At 39.1% G+C, this 20,000-nt stretch overlaps 1 protein-coding gene across 2 annotated transcripts in view; it reads right to left on the reverse strand.

The window, feature by feature from the left end:
- Positions 1-12,551: 12,551 nt before the first annotated feature.
- LOC311044559 (calcium and integrin-binding family member 2-like) overlaps positions 12,552-20,000 on the reverse strand; it is a gene marked incomplete at its 5' end in the record, with an annotated part of 20,060 nt that continues 12,611 nt past the window's right edge. For both annotated transcript variants that reach the window (XM_084056233.1, XM_084056234.1), the window contains 2 exons: positions 12,552-12,630; positions 14,618-14,813. In XM_084056233.1, coding sequence (XP_083912359.1) covers positions 12,609-12,630; positions 14,618-14,813 — 218 coding nt within the window. In that variant the 3' untranslated portion in view covers positions 12,552-12,608. The remainder of the gene's footprint in view (positions 12,631-14,617; positions 14,814-20,000) is intronic.

Genomic DNA, 20,000 nt, shown 5'->3' on the forward strand with positions numbered 1-20,000 from the left:
CTAGGACCGGGGAAAAACCCTACATAAGGCGGCCATATTGGTCCCACCGGTTCGGCTACTGGGGCAGGTTCGGGGCTCTCCATCGGTGACCTGGGGGCTATACACACTTTTAATGCATTCCTATGGATCGTTCTATCTCGCCCTCCTTTTTCAGGTCGGATCCTGTAAACTAGGCCCGCATCCCCCACCCTCTCCAATACCACAAAAGGTTCTGGGTCCCACCATGGGCCCAGTTTACCTTGTCCCTGTCGGTTCCGGTTTCGTACCCACACCCTCTCTCCAGGTAACAATGGTGGCATACCGGCTCGGCGGTCATAGACCTGTTTACGCTGTCCTGCTATATGCACCATTTTTTTCTCGGCTGTCCTATACGCTGTGGCCATTCGTTTCTGGTGATCTTGCACCCAATCTCCCACTCCCATTCGATTTTGTGACAACGGTACTCCTAATGCTACATCTACCGGACGCCTCAGGTGGCGACCAAACATTAAGTACGCAGGCGCATAACCTGTCGCACCATGTTCAGTATTGTTATAAGCGTGTACTAACTCAGGTAAGTGTTCATTCCATCTGCCTTGGCGATCAGTATCTAGAGAGCGCAACATGTTTAACAGTGTTTGATTAAACCTCTCCACCCCCCCATTACCAGCTGGGTGGTAAGGGGTGGTGCGACTCTTAGTAATACCGTATGTATGACACAATTGCTGCATTAATTCGGATTCAAAATTCGGGCCTCGGTCCGAATGGAAACGAGCCGGGCAACCGAATGGCTGAATAATATGTGTCCAAAGCGCACGGACAGTCGTGGGCGCAGTTTGGTCACGCGTTGGAATAGCCCAACTGTACCTGGTGAATAAATCGGTTGCTACAAGAATATTCTGCCATGCGTCATTCGGCCTACCTAATGTGAGAAAATCAATAGCCACTACCTCCATAGGATACGATACTTCGAATGGCTGTAAGTAACATTCTTGTGTATGCTGATCAATCACTTGCCTATACAACACATTGTCTCTGATGCGCAACCGGTCCCACTGTCGTAACATTTGCCTGGCTTCCCGTGACCAACTCCTCTTCTCCATAAGGGTAGGCAGTTTCCTCCGCTCTACGCAACTCTTCACCATCTGGATGTCCGGATCTCGATCCTGTGTTCCCCGCCACTCAGCTCCAGCCCACCCGTCCTCTCTCTCCACCGGTGCCAACTCCACTACGGCCACTCCTACAGGTTGAACAGGGAACCTAGACAGGGCATCTGCGTTCGCATTGCTTTTTCCAGGTCGGTACTTTATATCATAGGTGAATGATGCTAGCTGGGCTGCCCAGCGCTGTTCCACCGCGCCTAGTCGAGCTGTTTGAAGATGCGCAACAGGATTGTTATCTGTATAAATCGTAAAATGAGCGCCAGTTAAGTAATCTTTAAATTTTTCGGTCACTGCCCATCTAAGTGCCAAGAGTTCTAATTTAAAGGAGCTATAATTTGCATCATTTTGTTCGGTAGGGTGTAGACTTCGGCTGGCGTAGGCGATTACTCGCTCCTGGCCATCTTGGACCTGTGCCAGAACGGCGCCGAGCCCGCGGCCACTCGCATCAGTATACACTACAAACGGTCGGTCATAATCTGCATAAGCCAGTATTGGAGCCTGCGTAAGGGCAGTTTTAAGAGCATCAAACGAGTTTTGGCATTCAGGGGACCACTCTATTTTACACGGATGGGACTTCACATCATTCGGGACTCCGATCAACAAACTATTTAACGGCCTAGCTATGGCAGCAAATGAGGACACGAAGCGGCGATAATAACCAGCCAGACCTAGAAAAGCGCGGACCTCGCGGACAGTCGAGGGTGGGGTCCAGTCTCTTACCGCAGCCAACTTTTCAGGGTCCGGGCGCACTCCCTCTTTGTCTACAACGTGGCCCAAGAACTTTACCTCCGGTTGGAGAAGCTTGCATTTATCGAGGCGCAGTTTCAATCCGTGTCTCCACAGCCGCTCGAAAACCTGGTCAAGGTGCTGCATGTGAGAGGAAAAGTCAGGTGAATAGACAATAATGTCATCGAGGTACACTAATAATGACTCTGTCACCTGGCCACTCAAGCATCGCTGCATTAATCTTTGGAAGGTCGCGGGGGCGTTACATAAACCGAACGGCATACGTTGGAACTCGAACAGTCCTAAAGGGGTGGTAAACGCTGTCTTTTCTCGATCCCGAGGGTCCACACCCACCTGCCAATAACCGCTGGCCAGGTCGAGTGTGGAGAACCACTGAGCCTTGGTCAGGCTTGTTAAAGTCTCTTCAATCCGAGGTAAAGGGAAGGCATCTTTGTGCGTCACGGCATTCAGTTTACGGTAGTCGACACAGAAACGCCAGCTGCCATCTTTCTTCTTCACCAGGACAATGGGCGCTGCCCAGGGACTGCAACTCTCTTTTATCACTCCCTTGTCCAGCATGTCACTCAATAAGGTCTTCATTTCTCTATACATGGAGGGCGGCAGCGGTCGGTGCCTCTCGCGGATGGGTGCCGCGTCTCCAGTTGGTATTTGGTGTTGCACCACGTCCGTCTGCCCAAAATCTTCATTATGGACTGCAAACACCTTCTTCCATTTACACATCATCGCATGCAGCTCTTCTCTCTGCTGGTCAGGTAGGTCATCTCGCCGGGTCAACGCCTCCATCTCCTCAGGTAAGGTCTTCACGGGTCCCTCGTCTTCGATGCTCACCAGGGACACTTCCACGGCTCCGTCGGTTCCTAGGGACAGGTTCAGGTCTCGTCGTCCACGGACGTCGGCCTCCTCCACTGGATATAGCTTCCCTAACTTTTGATGTCTGCCCACGGTCACGCTATACGCGTGGGGGTTGCAGATGCGCACGGGGACTCGGCCATTACGCACGGTGACCAACGCTCGGGCCACTCCCAGATCAGTTCCTTCCGGCATGGCCTCCATCAGGGCCTCGTATTCGGCTCCATTTGGACCTTTCCAGGCACGGCCCCATACTACTAACTCACTGCGGGCGGGGACTCGGATTCTCCGTCGGCCGACAGGCCACACATAGCCCAATGCTCCGTCTTCGTGGGTCACTGCCTCCACTCTCCTACAGGCGGCGAATGCTTTTTTCCATGGTGTCCTCTCCTGTTGGCATGGAAACACAGACCTCCCAGAGAGTTTAAATAATGCATGCCACACTGCGTGGACTACGTTCATCCCAATGATCAGCGGCTCAATACAATGTTCATCTTTTACAATTACGATTCCTCTTCCCGGTATTTTCAGTCCTTCTAATTCTAAATCGAATATGGCATAGCCAGAATAGGGTAGATCAAGGCCGTTTGCTGCCCGTAGGCTAAACACCAGAGGCCCATTTTCCATTTTATCTTGCGAGAACTTTTCGTTAAACAAACTCTGCTGCATCAATGTGACTTGAGACCCCGTATCTAATAAACCCCTCATTTGGACTCCCCCCATTGTTATCCCAATTGTCGGACATTCCCCCACAAACACTTCATTGGCCCTTAACTTTTTTTGTGAACGTTGCACCTCTGCCCCCCGGACCTCGGCGACAGGGCGTACTAGTTTAACTGACTTCGGTCGGATCTACAGAATCTCGCTATATGACCCGCCTGTCTACACTGGCTACATATCGGCCTACCTCCTTCATCCCATTCGTAGCGCTGAGAGGCCGTATACCGTCGCTCAGGTGGCGGTGGAGTGCGCGCTCGTGCGTCATTGGTGCCAGTGCGGAGGAGCGGTCTAATTTCCTTCATGAGTTCCTGCGTGAATCCTTGCATTTGAGTTTTTACGTCGTCCATGATTTCCTGTTTTAATTTTTCTCTCCAAGCAGGGTCCTGAGAAGGGTAGGGGACAGAAATAGGATTAACAGCGTGGCACGTTATTTCAGTAGTTCCATGTTCAGCAGCTAACAGGTAGGCTTCTTCGCGTAAAGCAGCAAAATCTTCATCTGGGTGTCGTCGAGCATATATTTTTAAGGCTTGGCCCAGGGGGCCCTCAGCTAAACCCATAACAAACTGATCACGAAGAATGGCTTCGGAGGGAGCGGTGCTTGGGTCGTACTGCCGCAGCCCACAAAACAGCTCTCTAAGTCTCAGGGTGTAAGTTTGTACATTCTCTCCTGCGCGCTGTGCGCACCGATAGAATAGTGAGCGCATTTCTGCGACAGAGACAGTTTCTTTATATAAAGCATCTAAGTATTTAAAAACTTTTGCCACTGTGTCGCGTTCGCCCTCCTCAACCACACTAATCTGCCGTTTAGCTTCGTTGGTTAGCGTTTTAATTATAATAGCAACTTTCCTGATTTCTGGTAGTTCCTGGGTACTTAATAATCCTCTAATCTGGTCTTTCCATTCCCTATATTTACTCTCGCCTTCTGTTCCACCAAAGGTGGGTAACCATGGGGCACCGGGATACACCGCCATCATCATCATTCTGAATCCGTAAAGCAAAAAAACAAAAAGCAACAAAAACAACAAAACAGTACAGTTTCTCTTAAGGGTATTCTCATGTGTTTGTTCTCAACCAGTCCTGCCGCCAACGCCAAATATGTGAACAGGGCCGAAATTGTATCACATTTGACTTGCAATTTGTTTGTACTATTGCACTCTTCTCCTTTAATAAATAATCCAGAATAAAACTCACAACAATAAAATATAAATGCACAATAAAGTGCTGGGTGCGTAATTACTGTGAGTCCTATCTGAACTAATTGTTTGTCGACTACGCCACTTTTGTTATAGAGGGAAGTCCCCTTTGAATACACTTTAACTTCTTCTTCAGGCTTTCACAGGTTCGAGGTTAACTGGTAAGTTTCAATACTTTTGGTTTTGAGAATACAACACTGGCATGAGAATATCCCTTTAAGAAACTGGACACGAATACAGTGTATCAAAAAAGGTAAGTCATATTTATTGGGTCCCTAATACATTGGCTTCTGTGCCTTAAAAACAATCAAATAAACACTATACTAATAAAACCTATATAAACATACAAAACACAATTAATCTACACAACAACTATAAAATAAATTATAAAGTTGTGCAAATTACGCGGGGCTTAATCACAAGGGTTCCTTAGCATGGGGGGTTTCTGTGCAACAAATACTTTTCAAGTAAAGTGCTGTGCCAATAAAGTGCTTCAAGATACTCAACACGGTTTGTTCAGGGGTAATGCTGCATGTCCATATATGGGGGTAAGATGGGAAAGGGTTTGAGGCCAGTCGTCTTCGTCTTCTCTCTTCTTTCTCTCCGCCTGCAATTATAGAGATCTAGACCAGTTCACTGTGCATTTACACGATACATTTGCGTTGTCTCAGGCAGTGGTTATACAGGGATTCAACGTTGCTTGTTCGAATACTCACTCGCCAGCCAGGTTTTTACACCTGGCGCTGAGTTGGTTGCGTATGCAACGTTATCGCCACTTTCCAGTCTCAGCGCTCCTTATATGGTCTGGTCTCACTCGTCTCTCATATGGTCTGGTCTCACTCGCCTCTTCCTCCCCTTCGGTTCGATCGCTTTCTCCTCTTGGTTTCTCCTTTGAATGTAGGCACACCTCGGCTTCCAAACTCCTAGGTGGCTGGTATGTCTACTTCATCTATGCACTCCTCTACTCCGTGTCTCGGCACAACCTTCCCCTCTGCTGTCCTTCTCCTCACTGACGCCTCTGTCACTTGGGTGCTCTGTTCTCTCTTTCAAACGGTCCCGCCTCCGCTTTTGTACCTGCCAAACCACACCTCCCTCTTCTTTCATTTGTCCGTGGTGACAGTCTGTCTGGGGACATTGGCCATGACCGTGGCCTTGGGCGTGACCGCGTGACTGCCGCTCTGCCACTCAATGTCTCTCAATACATGTGACCAGGGGATCATGGGGAAAACAATTATAAACAATACAGTGCGTAATAATAATTGGTACAAAAATAATAAGATGGTGGGGTTAAATGAGGCAATTATACACATTAAGCACCAATAAAAACAAATTACAAAAGTTTTAAGAACCCCTCATTTCACCCTTGTCACATATGTATGTATGTATGTATGTATGTATGTATGTATGTATGTATGTATGTATGTATGTCATGTACTGTGCAAGCTATTGATTGTTTATTATTTTTGTGTGAACATAATAGTTCAGCAATAAATGCCCGTTTATAAAGAACCCGACCTGTGTCATCAATGTTGTGAGAGGAGCTACACTTACCCTATACCTTTAATACTACCCCGGAACGGTGTGGTTAATGGGTTCTCTGCAGGACCTTCTGGCCACAAAGCCACGTACACACTCCACATGCACACTCCACGTACACACTCCACATGCACACTCCACGTACACACTCCACATGCACACTCCACATGCACACTCCACATGCACACTCCACATGCACACTCCACGTACACACTCCACATGCACACTCCACATGCACACTCCACATGCACACTCCACGTACACACTCCACATGCACACTCCACATGCACACTCCACATGCACACTCCACATGCACACTCCACATGCACACTCCACATGCACACTCCACATGCACACTCCACGTACACACTCCACATGCACACTCCACATGCACACTCCACATGCACACTCCACATGCACACTCCACGTACACACTCCACATGCACACTCCATGTACACACTCCACATGCACACTCCACATGCACACTCCACGTACACACTCCACATGCACACTCCACGTACACACTCCACATGCACACTCCACATGCACACTCCACATGCACACTCCACGTACACACTCCACGTGCACTCTCCTCCGCAGTGCACACAGAGATATAGAGACACTAAAACAGCCTCCAGGACATTGATTGTAAAGTAATAACACTGCTGCTCAGCCAAGCAGCAAGACTGCAGCAGCTGCCCTGCATACAGGGTAGACCCTAGCAACCACTGTAACCTAGCAACCCCTTGGAACATAGCAACCAGTAGAACCTAGCAACCATTGTAACCTAGCAACCACTGGAACCTAACACGGGAACCTAGCAACCACTGGAACCTAGCAACCATTGGAACCTAACAACCACTGGAACCTAGCAACCACTGGAACCTAGCAACCACTGGAACCTAGCACGGGAACCTAGCAACCACTGGGACCCATGCAGCAACCACTGGAACCTAGCAACCATTGGAACCTAGCAACCACTGGAACCTAGCAACTACTGGAACCCAGCAACCATTGTAACCTAGCAACCCCTGGAACATAGCAACCAGTAAATCTAGCAACCATTGGAACCTAGCAACCACTTGAACTTAGCAACTACTGGAACCCAGCAACCATTGGAACCCAGCAACCACTGGAACCGGCAACCACTGGACAGACAGACAGACAGACAGATAGACAGACAGACAGACAGACAGACAGACAGACAGACAGACAGACAGACAGACAGATAGAGGGACAGACAGACAGACAGACAGACAGACAGACAGACAGACAGACAGACAGACAGACAGACAGACAGACAGACAGATAGACAGACAGACAGACAGACAGACAGACAGACAACATCTCACAGCGAGAGGTTGAGGACACCATCAGCAAGATGAAATCTTCCCCCTGCGCCCTTGACCCTTGACCCCTTCCTTCCCCACAGCCCTGGTCAAAAAAATCCCACATCACTGCCATAAGCCCCTCCCTCATCACCACAGCCATAAGCCCCTCCCTCATCACCACAGCCATTAACCACTCCCTCATCACCACAGCCATTAACCACTCCCTCATCACCACAGCCATTAACCACTCCCTCATCACCACAGCCATAAGCCCCTCCCTCATCACCACAGCCATTAACCACTCCCTCATCACCACAGCCATTAACCACTCCCTCATCACCACAGCCATTAACCACTCCCTCATCACCACAGCCATTAACCACTCCCTCCACACAAACTTCAGATCCGTCTCCAACCTGCCCTTCCTCTCGCGGCAACAACTCAACTCCACCAACATCTCCAACACAATAAACTTTTCGAAACATTTCCGTGAGGATTCCACACAGCCCACAGCCCAGAAACAGCGCTGGTCAGCGTCACTAATGACCTTTTGATGGCGGCTGACTGATGATGGCTCCCCCTCCCTCCTCATCCTCCTGGACCTCTCGGCGGCCTTCGATACAGTCGACCACAACATCCTCCTCGACCGTCTTCAGTCCCACGGGTCCACTGGTTCACCTCCTACCTCACAGACAGAACCGAGCGTGTTGCCCTGGGAGGTGCACGTTCCCCGCACTCACCCTGCCAGATGCCTAAGAACTAGTCCACGCCTTTTGTCTCCTCAAGGCTTGACTACTGCAACGCACTTCTCATCGGGATCCCTAGCAAGAGCATCCAGAAGCTCCAGTACATCTAGCTCCGACGGAACCTCTCCCTCCGCTGTATAGCTCCGAGATGAGGTCCCTCGTTTGTTACTGCCGTCTGTTTTCGAAATGGTCGCACGTCTTCCACTTTACATGTTTCTTACCCCTTTCTGCACATCGTATCCAAAAAGTAAAGCATTTCCGCCACTCTCTCAGATGTTTTAAGTTTTAACGCGCCATAAAAGCCATCCAACGGGTTGAAGAAAGTATTTAATTCGCCTCGGTTTTCATCCGGTTACATGGTTTTTAAGACATTGCGCAAGAGTTGCGCCCGTAGAGATAACATTACTGATTACCCTACTGGTCAAATGTTGAATTGCATCTTCTAATGCAAAATATTATGGAACCGGATGAAAACCGAGGCAAATTAAATACTTTCTTCAACCCGTTGGATAGCTTTTATGGCGCGTTAAAACTTAAAACATCTGAGAGAGTGGCGGAAATGCTTTACTTTTTGGATACGATGTGCAGAAAGGGGTAAGAAACATGTAAAGTGGAAGACGTGCGACCATTTCGAAAACAGACGGCAGTAACAAACGAGGGACCTCATCTCGGAGCTATACAGCGGACAGCGGAGGGAGAGGTTCCGTAGGGGCTACAGTACATCCAGAACAGTGCTGCTAGGATCCTGATGAGAGTGCGGAAATACGAACACATCACACACCCACCCTCCATTCACTACACTGGCTCCCCGTCTTCTTCAGGATAGAGTACAAGGTCTCCCTCCTCACCTATCAGTGCATCCACAGCAATGCCCCCTCCTACCTAAAGGAACTCCTCAAACCCCCGAACTCCACCCGCTCCACCCGCTCCCTCAGCTCTAGAAACTCAAACACACTTGAACCCCTCACACACACAACGAAGCTCCGCTCCATGGGGGATCGGGCCTTCTGCTCAGCTGCTCCTCCACTGTGGAATGCCCTCCCTGACCATCTGAGAGCACCACAGTCCATTGGCACTTTTAAAAGACATTTCGTTTTAACAAAGCATTTGCTTAGATGACTCAGCCATGTGTTTGTTTTAACGTTTTAAACGTCTGTGTTTATCTGTCCATTGATCTGAATTTTATTCATTTCACTGTTTAATTATGATTATTGTTATTATTATTTTTTAACAAGTAGCACTTGATTTGTAGAGATGTGTTTCAAGTATAAAGTGTGTTACAAATAAAATATATTATTATTATTATTATTATTATTATTATTATTATTATTAAGCAGTCAGTCAGTCAGTCAGTCAGTCAGTCAGTCAGTCAAACTGTCGGCTGGCAAAGAAATGGCATCAGGCCCTCTGAATAAACTGTGTATAATTATAAAGAAATGGCATCAGGCCCTCTGAATAAACTGTGTATAATTATAAAGAAATGGCATCAGGCCCTCTGAATAAACTGTGTATAATTATAAAGAAATGGCATCAGGCCCTCTGAATAAACTGTGTATAATTATAAAGAAATGGCATCAGGCCCTCTGAATAAACTGTGTATAATTATAAAGAAATGGCATCAGGCCCTCTGAATAAACTGTGTATAATTATAAAGAAATGGCATCAGGCCCTCTGAATAAACTTTGTATAATTATAAAGAAATGGCATCAGGCCCTCTGAATAAACTGTGTATGATTATAAAGAAATGGCATCAGAGATGAGTCATAAATTATGACTCAGCTGGGAGAATAATAAATAGTTCACCAAGCATTATGAATGCATGGTAAACGTGTTTATTGTGTTATAAAATGTTATTTTATTCACAATTTCAAGTTAATATGTAGAAAACCCCATTTCCATGTGATTTATATGTTATTGTCCAAATACTATGTGTAATCGAATAATGGAACATTATTTATTATTATATTAAGAACAGAAACATATTTTATTTATTATTATATTAAGAACAGAAACATCATTTATTTATTATTATATTAAGAACAGAAACATCATTATTTATTATTATATTAAGAACAGAAACATCATTTATTTATTATTATATTAAGAAGAAAAACATCATTTATTTATTCTTATATTAAGAACAGAAACATATTTTATTTATTATTATATTAACAGAAACATCATTTATTTATTATTATATTAACAGAAACATCATTTATTTCAGGTTTAGCCAGAGCTGTTACAGAATCAATATGTTAAAGCAGGAGCCATTCTACCAGGTTAAAGTTAATAATAATAATAATAATAATAATAATAATAATAATAATGATAGTATTAATAATTGTATTATTATTATTATTAATATTATTATTATTATTATTATTATACCAGGTTAAAGGTAGGATAAGTAAAAAAAAGTGTTTTTAGTGAAAAGGTTCAAGCTGAATATCTTAGTAATAATCATTGCTGTATAGAGTGTTTGTTCATTAACCCTTTAACCCCTTCTCTCCAGCTCTTTAATAAACATTAATAATCATGGAACTTGTTTATTCTGTATCCTGTATGACGTCTCTGGTTGGATACAATTTGTATCCCGACCTGAAAATGCATGTTTTGTTTAATAAAGAGCTGGAGAGACATGGAGACTGTTACTGACAAACACTCTATAGCAATGATTACTATCACAATATAAAGCCATTTAACACTATTTATAGTGTGACATTCATGAAATGAGTGGACATGACAGACAGACAGACAGACAGACAGACAGACAGACAGACAGACAGACAGACAGACAGACAGACAGACAGAGCCCTTCTATCAACTGAAGAACAGTCAACTATGATTGTCATTATGCTCATCATGAACAATTAATAATGGCTAGAAGCAATTTACACATTGCACCCATGCACTTCATCAAGAAAGATTTGCATAGCTCTCGACTGTGTTGCCCTTTGTACTAAACTGTGCTTTTTGATCCTTCCAACACTTTGTAACCATCAATGTGTTCATTTGTAACCATCAAAGTCTTTATAATGTAACCATCCAAAGTATTTTTAATGTAACCATTAATGTCTTCATTTGTAACCATCAAAGTCTTTATTCTATGCAAAAGCACTTCGGACAGAAAAGCCCTGTGTTACCCCCTCCCTCTCTCACTCTCTCAGCGTCCATCTTGTTTGGTGTGTATCCTGGTGAAAAGTTGATCCTGTAATGGTCAGACGTTCTGGATCCTGTTGCCCTTTCATGTCGTTAGATGGTGTGAGAGAGCACAACCCTGCCTGCTTATTGGTCGGAATCCCACCTCCTCGTTGTCACTCTCAAGTTGTACTGTTGTGACCCCTCGGGGCGATACGTGACCATCCGTCAGGGGTAGTTAGGTTAGGGGTGGTTGGGTTAGGGGTAGTAAGGGGTAGCTAGGGGTTTAGGGATAGTACAGGGTAGTTAGGGGGTTAGGGTAGTTAGGTTAGGGGTAGTAACCATAACCTCAAGCATCTGACGGATGTTCAAATCCATCACAGGTGTGAGACTGTTCTGATTCCACCACTGACGTCTTCTCAGCTCTCCTGAAGTCTGTGTAGATACACCAACGTAATGGACGGGAACGAGACCTTGTTTGTTTAAAAGAAATGAAAAAATACATTCCATAGATCCAGAGAAGAAGGATGTAGATTAGCACTATCGGTATCAAAATTAGCCCCTAGTGGTTCGTCGTTTTTTTTTTCTCTCTTCCACTGTAAACGGAAGAGGTGTGGCTTAATAAGTGATTAAATGACAGAGGAAACCATCATGCAGTTTTATGTTAAAAGTGTCAGTAGAACATCAAAAGGCAGACAGACAAACGGCTGTTTCTTACGGGAAAAAAAGAAAAAACTACAAGAAGGTTCTGTATAGAAAGGACAAAGAACTCTGAAGATATTCTACTCTGAAGGTTTAACTGTGAAGGTATTTCTACTCCTCTGAAGATCAACTACTCCTGTCAAGTACTTCTACTCATCTGAAGGGAAGGACAGGCACTCTGTTGAGGTTGAGATCAAGGTGATCCAGGGTTCATTTGAAGCTTGAAGGTCATTGTAACCTCCTCCCAAAGGGAAGTGGAACATAGACCAAACATCAGAGAGCTGGCTGGAGACCCATCATCACTGAAGACCATCCTAAAGACAGACCATCCTTAAGATAAACCGTCACTGAAGACCATCGTAAAGACAGACCATCCTTAAGATAAACCGTCACTGAAGACCATCGTAAAGACAGACCATCCTTGAAGATAAACCGTCACTGAAGACCAGAGCTGGTTGAAGAGCCATCATCCTGTGGATTTCTCTCAGCTCCAAGGCATCTCCTCAGATTCGTATATGGAAAGTGCTGCAAGGAGTAGAAACAATAAAAGTACAGTTGTTAAAGATGTGAAAAAAATAAACACATTTGTTGTTATTTCCTGTCAAACTAAAACACAATCAAAGCTCAATGTCCCTTTACCCTACTACGGATGGTGCGTTGCAAACGTTCCATATCCTTCTATCTACCTTACAATTGGAATCTACAGTCATGCGCCAGAATGTTTGTACGTTCGTCGGTTGCATCAGTGTTGCCAGATTGCGCGCAAGCAACAAGCAACCAGCTTCATGCAAAAACACCACGCTGCGCACTGCGCATGTGTGGACACACTTTCCCTAACCAATTACACGCCACTTCACGCTTACAACTCCTGGACATGGCAACCCCGTCAACCCCGCCCCCCCATCCAAATACTGTCTGTCTGACTCTTTGGGAGGGTTGAACGCAGCGAACGCCGTCTCGCTGGGCTGAGCGGGCTGCTTCATCAATCTGTGACGCACATTCTGGTCCTGCAAGAGCCTGTGTGAATACATAGATAGATGAACGGGTGAAATGTGTCCGTCTCTCAGTTTGCTTTCGTTTTCGGTTTGCGTCTCGAAACAAACACTGCTGTTGCTCTCGCTTTTGGTTTGCGTGTCCAAAACGTCTACAGCCTACTACACGAGAGCCTCGCGCCAGCGACTAGACGGAAGGGTCGCGTAGCGACCCGCACCTCTAGTAATTCTACAAAGCTCTGGTGAGGTGGTGAGGTCAAAATCTGTTCTGCTCGGTTCTCCTCTGTGGCTGGAGCAATTGATCTGAGTTTGCACACAGCCATTGACCATTACCATGTGTCACATACACACACACACACACACACGCACACACACACACACACACACACACACACACACACACACACACACACACACACACACACACACACACACACACACACACACACACACACACACACACACACACATTACCATGCGCACGGAACAGCGAATCCCGTTCTTCGATTTCGCCAAATCTCAGCTGTTTATCAGTGTTTTCGTGTCCTGCCCAGCTGTGGGATGGCCCCGCCAGCTATGGGACGAACTGCCTCCCGGGTTGCCAGATCATTCTGCGCATATCCCCCCACGGGTATGGACTAGAATAGATAACCATAGCTACTTCTAACTAAGCTACATCCTTTCTTCTTCTTCTTCTTCTCTTCTGTTTGAACCCTGTTAGTAATGTTTATATGTGCTCTTTGTTGTAATGTTGCTTGTTTTCTGTATGAGGACTACAGATGTAAATTAGCATTAGCATTAGCATTGTATGTGCTCTTAGACGGCCAATAGTGTCAGGCTGTAATTGCTTAAGCCCCGCCCCCTCCGTAGTCCTATTGGCTGGGCTTTAAACAGCCATAACTTCAGTTCCCAGCATGCTACACGCCCTAAACTTGGTGGTTGGTCCCACAGACTTCCAATTTCATCAAAAATGTCTCGAAACTTCACCCACACACTCTACCTCCCGAACACAAGGTCGCACAGGTATGACAGCAGTGCAAATGGCCATACTTCTGTAACTTTAATAGTTGTGGTTAGGGTTTATATGGTAGGGTTAGGGTTTACGTGGGTTAAATAGGGTCTATAGCAGGGGTCTTCAACGTTTTCAGGCCATGGACCCCTAGCTGAGAGAGATGAAGCAGGGACCCCCTCTATAGTATAAAAATATTGTGTTTCAGATTATACTTGTTGTGTTTACTTGGTCTGCTCTGTTTTCCCTCTACACCTATACCTCTTTGCCGAAAATAGCCAATCTACAAGCTCACAACGCCTCGCAGCGCGAGGCGTTGTGAGCTTGTAGATCGGCTATTTTTGGCTAAAGTTCTCCTCAGAAAAAAAGATGCTAGGGTTCAAGTGGTTAAGGTAAAAAAAAAAATCCTATCACACAAAGATTTGACGGACCCCTGTAGTAGCTCTGAGGACCCCCTAGGGGTCCCGGACCCCCTGTTGAAGACCCCTGGTCTATAGGGTTAAAGCAGTACCTTAAGAAGTCCGGGGCTTTAGAGATCATGTTCTCAAAGTCCTGGAAGGACAGCTTAACGTCTCCGTCCAGATCAGCCTCCTCCATGGCCTTATCACACACCAGGTTGACCTCTTCAGGGGTCAGCTCTCCTTTGGTCAGTTTGTTCAGAGTCTGAACCAGATCCTCTTTGCAGATGAAGTTATCCATGTTGAAATCTATAATATATATAATATATAGTTATAATATATAGTTATCCATGTTGAAATCTATAATATATATAATATATAGTTATAATATATAGTTATCCATGTTGAAATCTATAATATATAGTTATCCATGTTGAAATCTATAATATATATAATATATAGTTATAATATATAGTTATCCATGTTGAAATCTATAATATATATAATATATAGTTATAATATATAGTTATCCATGTTGAAATCTATAATATATAGTTATCCATGTTGAAATCTATAATATATAGTTATCCATGTTGAAATCTATAATATATATAATATATAGTTATAATATATAGTTATCCATGTTGAAATCTATAATATATATAATATATAGTTATAATATATAGTTATCCATGTTGAAATCTATAATATATAGTTATCCATGTTGAAATCTATAATATATATAATATATAGTTATAATATATAGTTATCCATGTTGAAATCTATAATATATAGTTATCCATGTTGAAATCTATAATATATATAATATATAGTTATAATATATAGTTATCCATGTTGAAATCTATAATATATATAATATATAGTTATAATATATAGTTATCCATGTTGAAATCTATAATATATATAATATATAGTTATAATATATAGTTATCCATGTTGAAATCTATAATATATATATAATATATAGTTATAATATATAGTTATCCATGTTGAAATCTATAATATATATAATATATAGTTATAATATATAGTTATAATATATAGTTATCCATGTTGAAATCTATAATATATATAATATATAGTTATAATATATAGTTATCCATGTTGAAATCTATAATATATATAATATATAGTTATAATATATAGTTATCCATGTTGAAATCTATAATATATATAATATATAGTTATAATATATAGTTATCCATGTTGAAAACTATAATATATATAATATATAGTTATAATATATAGTTATCCATGTTGAAATCTATAATATATAGTTATAATATATAGTTATAATATGTATTATCCATGTTGAAATCTATAATATATAGTTATCCATGTTGAAATCTATAATATATATAATATATAGTTATAATATGTAGTTATCCATGTTGAAATCTATAATATATATAATATATAGTTATAATATGTAGTTATCCATGTTGAAATCTATAATATATATAATATATAGTTATAATATGTAGTTATCCATGTTGAAATCTATAATATATATAATATATAGTTATAATATATAGTTATAATATATAGTTATAATATATAGTTATCCATGTTGAAATCTATAATATATATAATATATAGTTATAATATATAGTTATAATATATAGTTATAATATATAGTTATCCATGTTGAAATCTATAATATATATAATATATAGTTATAATATATAGTTATCCATGTTGAAAACTATAATATATAGTTATCCATGTTGAAATCTATAATATATATAATATATAGTTATAATATATAGTTATAATATGTATTATCCATGTTGAAATCTATAATATATAGTTATCCATGTTGAAATCTATAATATATATAATATATAGTTATAATATGTAGTTATCCATGTTGAAATCTATAATATATATAATATATAGTTATAATATGTAGTTATCCATGTTGAAATCTATAATATATATAATATATAGTTATAATATGTAGTTATCCATGTTGAAATCTATAATATATAGTTATCCATGTTGAAATCTATAATATATAGTTATCCATGTTGAAATCTATAATATATATAATATATAGTTATAATATATAGTTATCCATGTTGAAATCTATAATATATATAATATATAGTTATAATATATAGTTATAATATATAGTTATCCATGTTGAAATCTATAATATATATAATATATAGTTATAATATGTAGTTATCCATGTTGAAATCTATAATATATATAATATATAGTTATAATATATAGTTATCCATGTTGAAATCTATAATATATATAATATATAGTTATAATATATAGTTATAATATATAGTTATCCATGTTGAAATCTATAATATATATAATATATAGTTATAATATATAGTTATAATATGTAGTTATCCATGTTGAAATCTATAATATATATAATATATAGTTATAATATATAGTTATCCATGTTGAAATCTATAATATATATAATATATAGTTATAATATATAGTTATAATATATAGTTATCCATGTTGAAATCTATAATATATATAATATATAGTTATAATATATAGTTATAATATGTAGTTATCCATGTTGAAATCTATAATATATATAATATATAGTTATAATATATAGTTATAATATATAGTTATAATATATAGTTATCCATGTTGAAATCTATAATATATATAATATATAGTTATAATATATAGTTATCCATGTTGAAAACTATAATATATAGTTATCCATGTTGAAATCTATAATATATATAATATATAGTTATAATATATAGTTATAATATATAGTTATAATATATAGTTATAATATATAGTTATAATATATAGTTATAATATATAGTTATCCATGTTGAAATCTATAATATATATAATATATAGTTATAATATATAGTTATCCATGTTGAAAACTATAATATATAGTTATCCATGTTGAAATCTATAATATATATAATATATAGTTATAATATATAGTTATAATATGTATTATCCATGTTGAAATCTATAATATATAGTTATCCATGTTGAAATCTATAATATATATAATATATAGTTATAATATGTAGTTATCCATGTTGAAATCTATAATATATATAATATATAGTTATAATATGTAGTTATCCATGTTGAAATCTATAATATATATAATATATAGTTATAATATGTAGTTATCCATGTTGAAATCTATAATATATATAATATATAGTTATAATATATAGTTATCCATGTTGAAATCTATAATATATATAATATATAGTTATAATATATAGTTATAATATGTATTATCCATGTTGAAATCTATAATATATAGTTATCCATGTTGAAATCTATAATATATATAATATATAGTTATAATATGTAGTTATCCATGTTGAAATCTATAATATATATAATATATAGTTATAATATGTAGTTATCCATGTTGAAATCTATAATATATATAATATATAGTTATAATATGTAGTTATCCATGTTGAAATCTATAATATATAGTTATCCATGTTGAAATCTATAATATATAGTTATCCATGTTGAAATCTATAATATATATAATATATAGTTATAATATATAGTTATCCATGTTGAAATCTATAATATATATAATATATAGTTATAATATATAGTTATAATATATAGTTATCCATGTTGAAATCTATAATATATAGTTATCCATGTTGAAATCTATAATATATATAATATATAGTTATAATATGTAGTTATCCATGTTGAAATCTATAATATATATAATATATAGTTATAATATGTAGTTATCCATGTTGAAATCTATAATATATAGTTATCCATGTTGAAATCTATAATATATAGTTATCCATGTTGAAATCTATAATATATATAATATATAGTTATAATATATAGTTATCCATGTTGAAATCTATAATATATATAATATATAGTTATAATATATAGTTATAATATATAGTTATCCATGTTGAAATCTATAATATATATAATATATAGTTATAATATATAGTTATCCATGTTGAAATCAATAATATATATAATATATAGTTATAATATATAGTTATCCATGTTGAAATCTATAATATATATAATATATAGTTATAATATATAGTTATCCATGTTGAAATCTATAATATATATAATATATAGTTATAATATATAGTTATCCATGTTGAAATCTATAATATATATAATATATAGTTATAATATGTAGTTATCCATGTTGAAATCTATAATATATATAATATATAGTTATAATATATAGTTATCCATGTTGAAATCTATAATATATAGTTATAATATATAGTTATCCATGTTGAAATCTATAATATATAGTTATCCATGTTGAAATCTATAATATATATAATATATAGTTATAATATATAGTTATCCATGTTGAAATCTATAATATATATAATATATAGTTATAATATATAGTTATCCATGTTGAAATCTATAATATATAGTTATCCATGTTGAAATCTATAATATATATAATATATAGTTATAATATATAGTTATCCATGTTGAAATCTATAATATATATAATATATAGTTATAATATATAGTTATCCATGTTGAAATCTATGATATATATAAAATATATAATATATAGTTATCCATGTTGAAATCTATAACGTAATAAATACAATCCATGTTTAAACAACAAATGTCTATAATGGATCCATTACAACACAGGTTCTTTAGCTGTGTGTGTGTGTGTGTGTGTGTGTGTGTGTGTGTGTGTGTGTGTGTGTGTGTGTGTGTGTGTGTGTGTGTGTGTGTGTGTGTGTGTGTGTGTGTGTGTGTGTGTGTGTGTGTGTGTGTGTGTGTGTGTGTGTGTGTGTGTGAATGCAGGGGAAACTTGCATGTCTACAATTTGCTGACCATTCAGTTTCACACTCAGTTTTTAAGAACACTGCTGTTGGTGAGGATGTGTTAAAATTTACCATCAAAGCAAGACTGCAAGTACTACCCACTAAATACAATCTGTCTACCTGGTACCCTCACACTCACAATCCATTCTGTCTGAACCATCAAGATTCACAACATCTAGAATCTATTGCACACATAACAAATGGATGCCATGCATACAAACAGCTGTACATAGACCGCCATGACCGCCTCGTTGATATTGTGTCCCACGCAGTCCGAAACATCATGCCTGCTAGTTCAGTATTGCATAAGCATAGGCGAGTATTACCAGAGTGGTTTGGGTCTACCTGTGATATCTTTGCTCTCATCCCCAATGTGCCTGACTTTGTTTTTGTTGACACCAGCCATAAGGAGGTGCTGATGCTAGAGGTAGGCTGTGTCTTTGACCTGTACATGGACCAGGCATTCCAAGATAAGTATGTGAAATACCAACCACTACTTGAAATCATCACCGGCCTTGGCTACAACTGTAGGTATAGTGTGGTGATATTGGGAAGCCTGGGACATGTACATAAATGTACCACTAGAGGCCTGCAGATTGCCGGTTTGTCAAGGTCAAGAGCCAAACAAGTTGCAAAATAT

This window comes from Gymnoscopelus microlampas, assembly GCF_963454915.1.
Source record: "Gymnoscopelus microlampas genome assembly, chromosome: 1".
Classification (NCBI taxonomy): domain Eukaryota; kingdom Metazoa; phylum Chordata; class Actinopteri; order Myctophiformes; family Myctophidae; genus Gymnoscopelus; species Gymnoscopelus microlampas.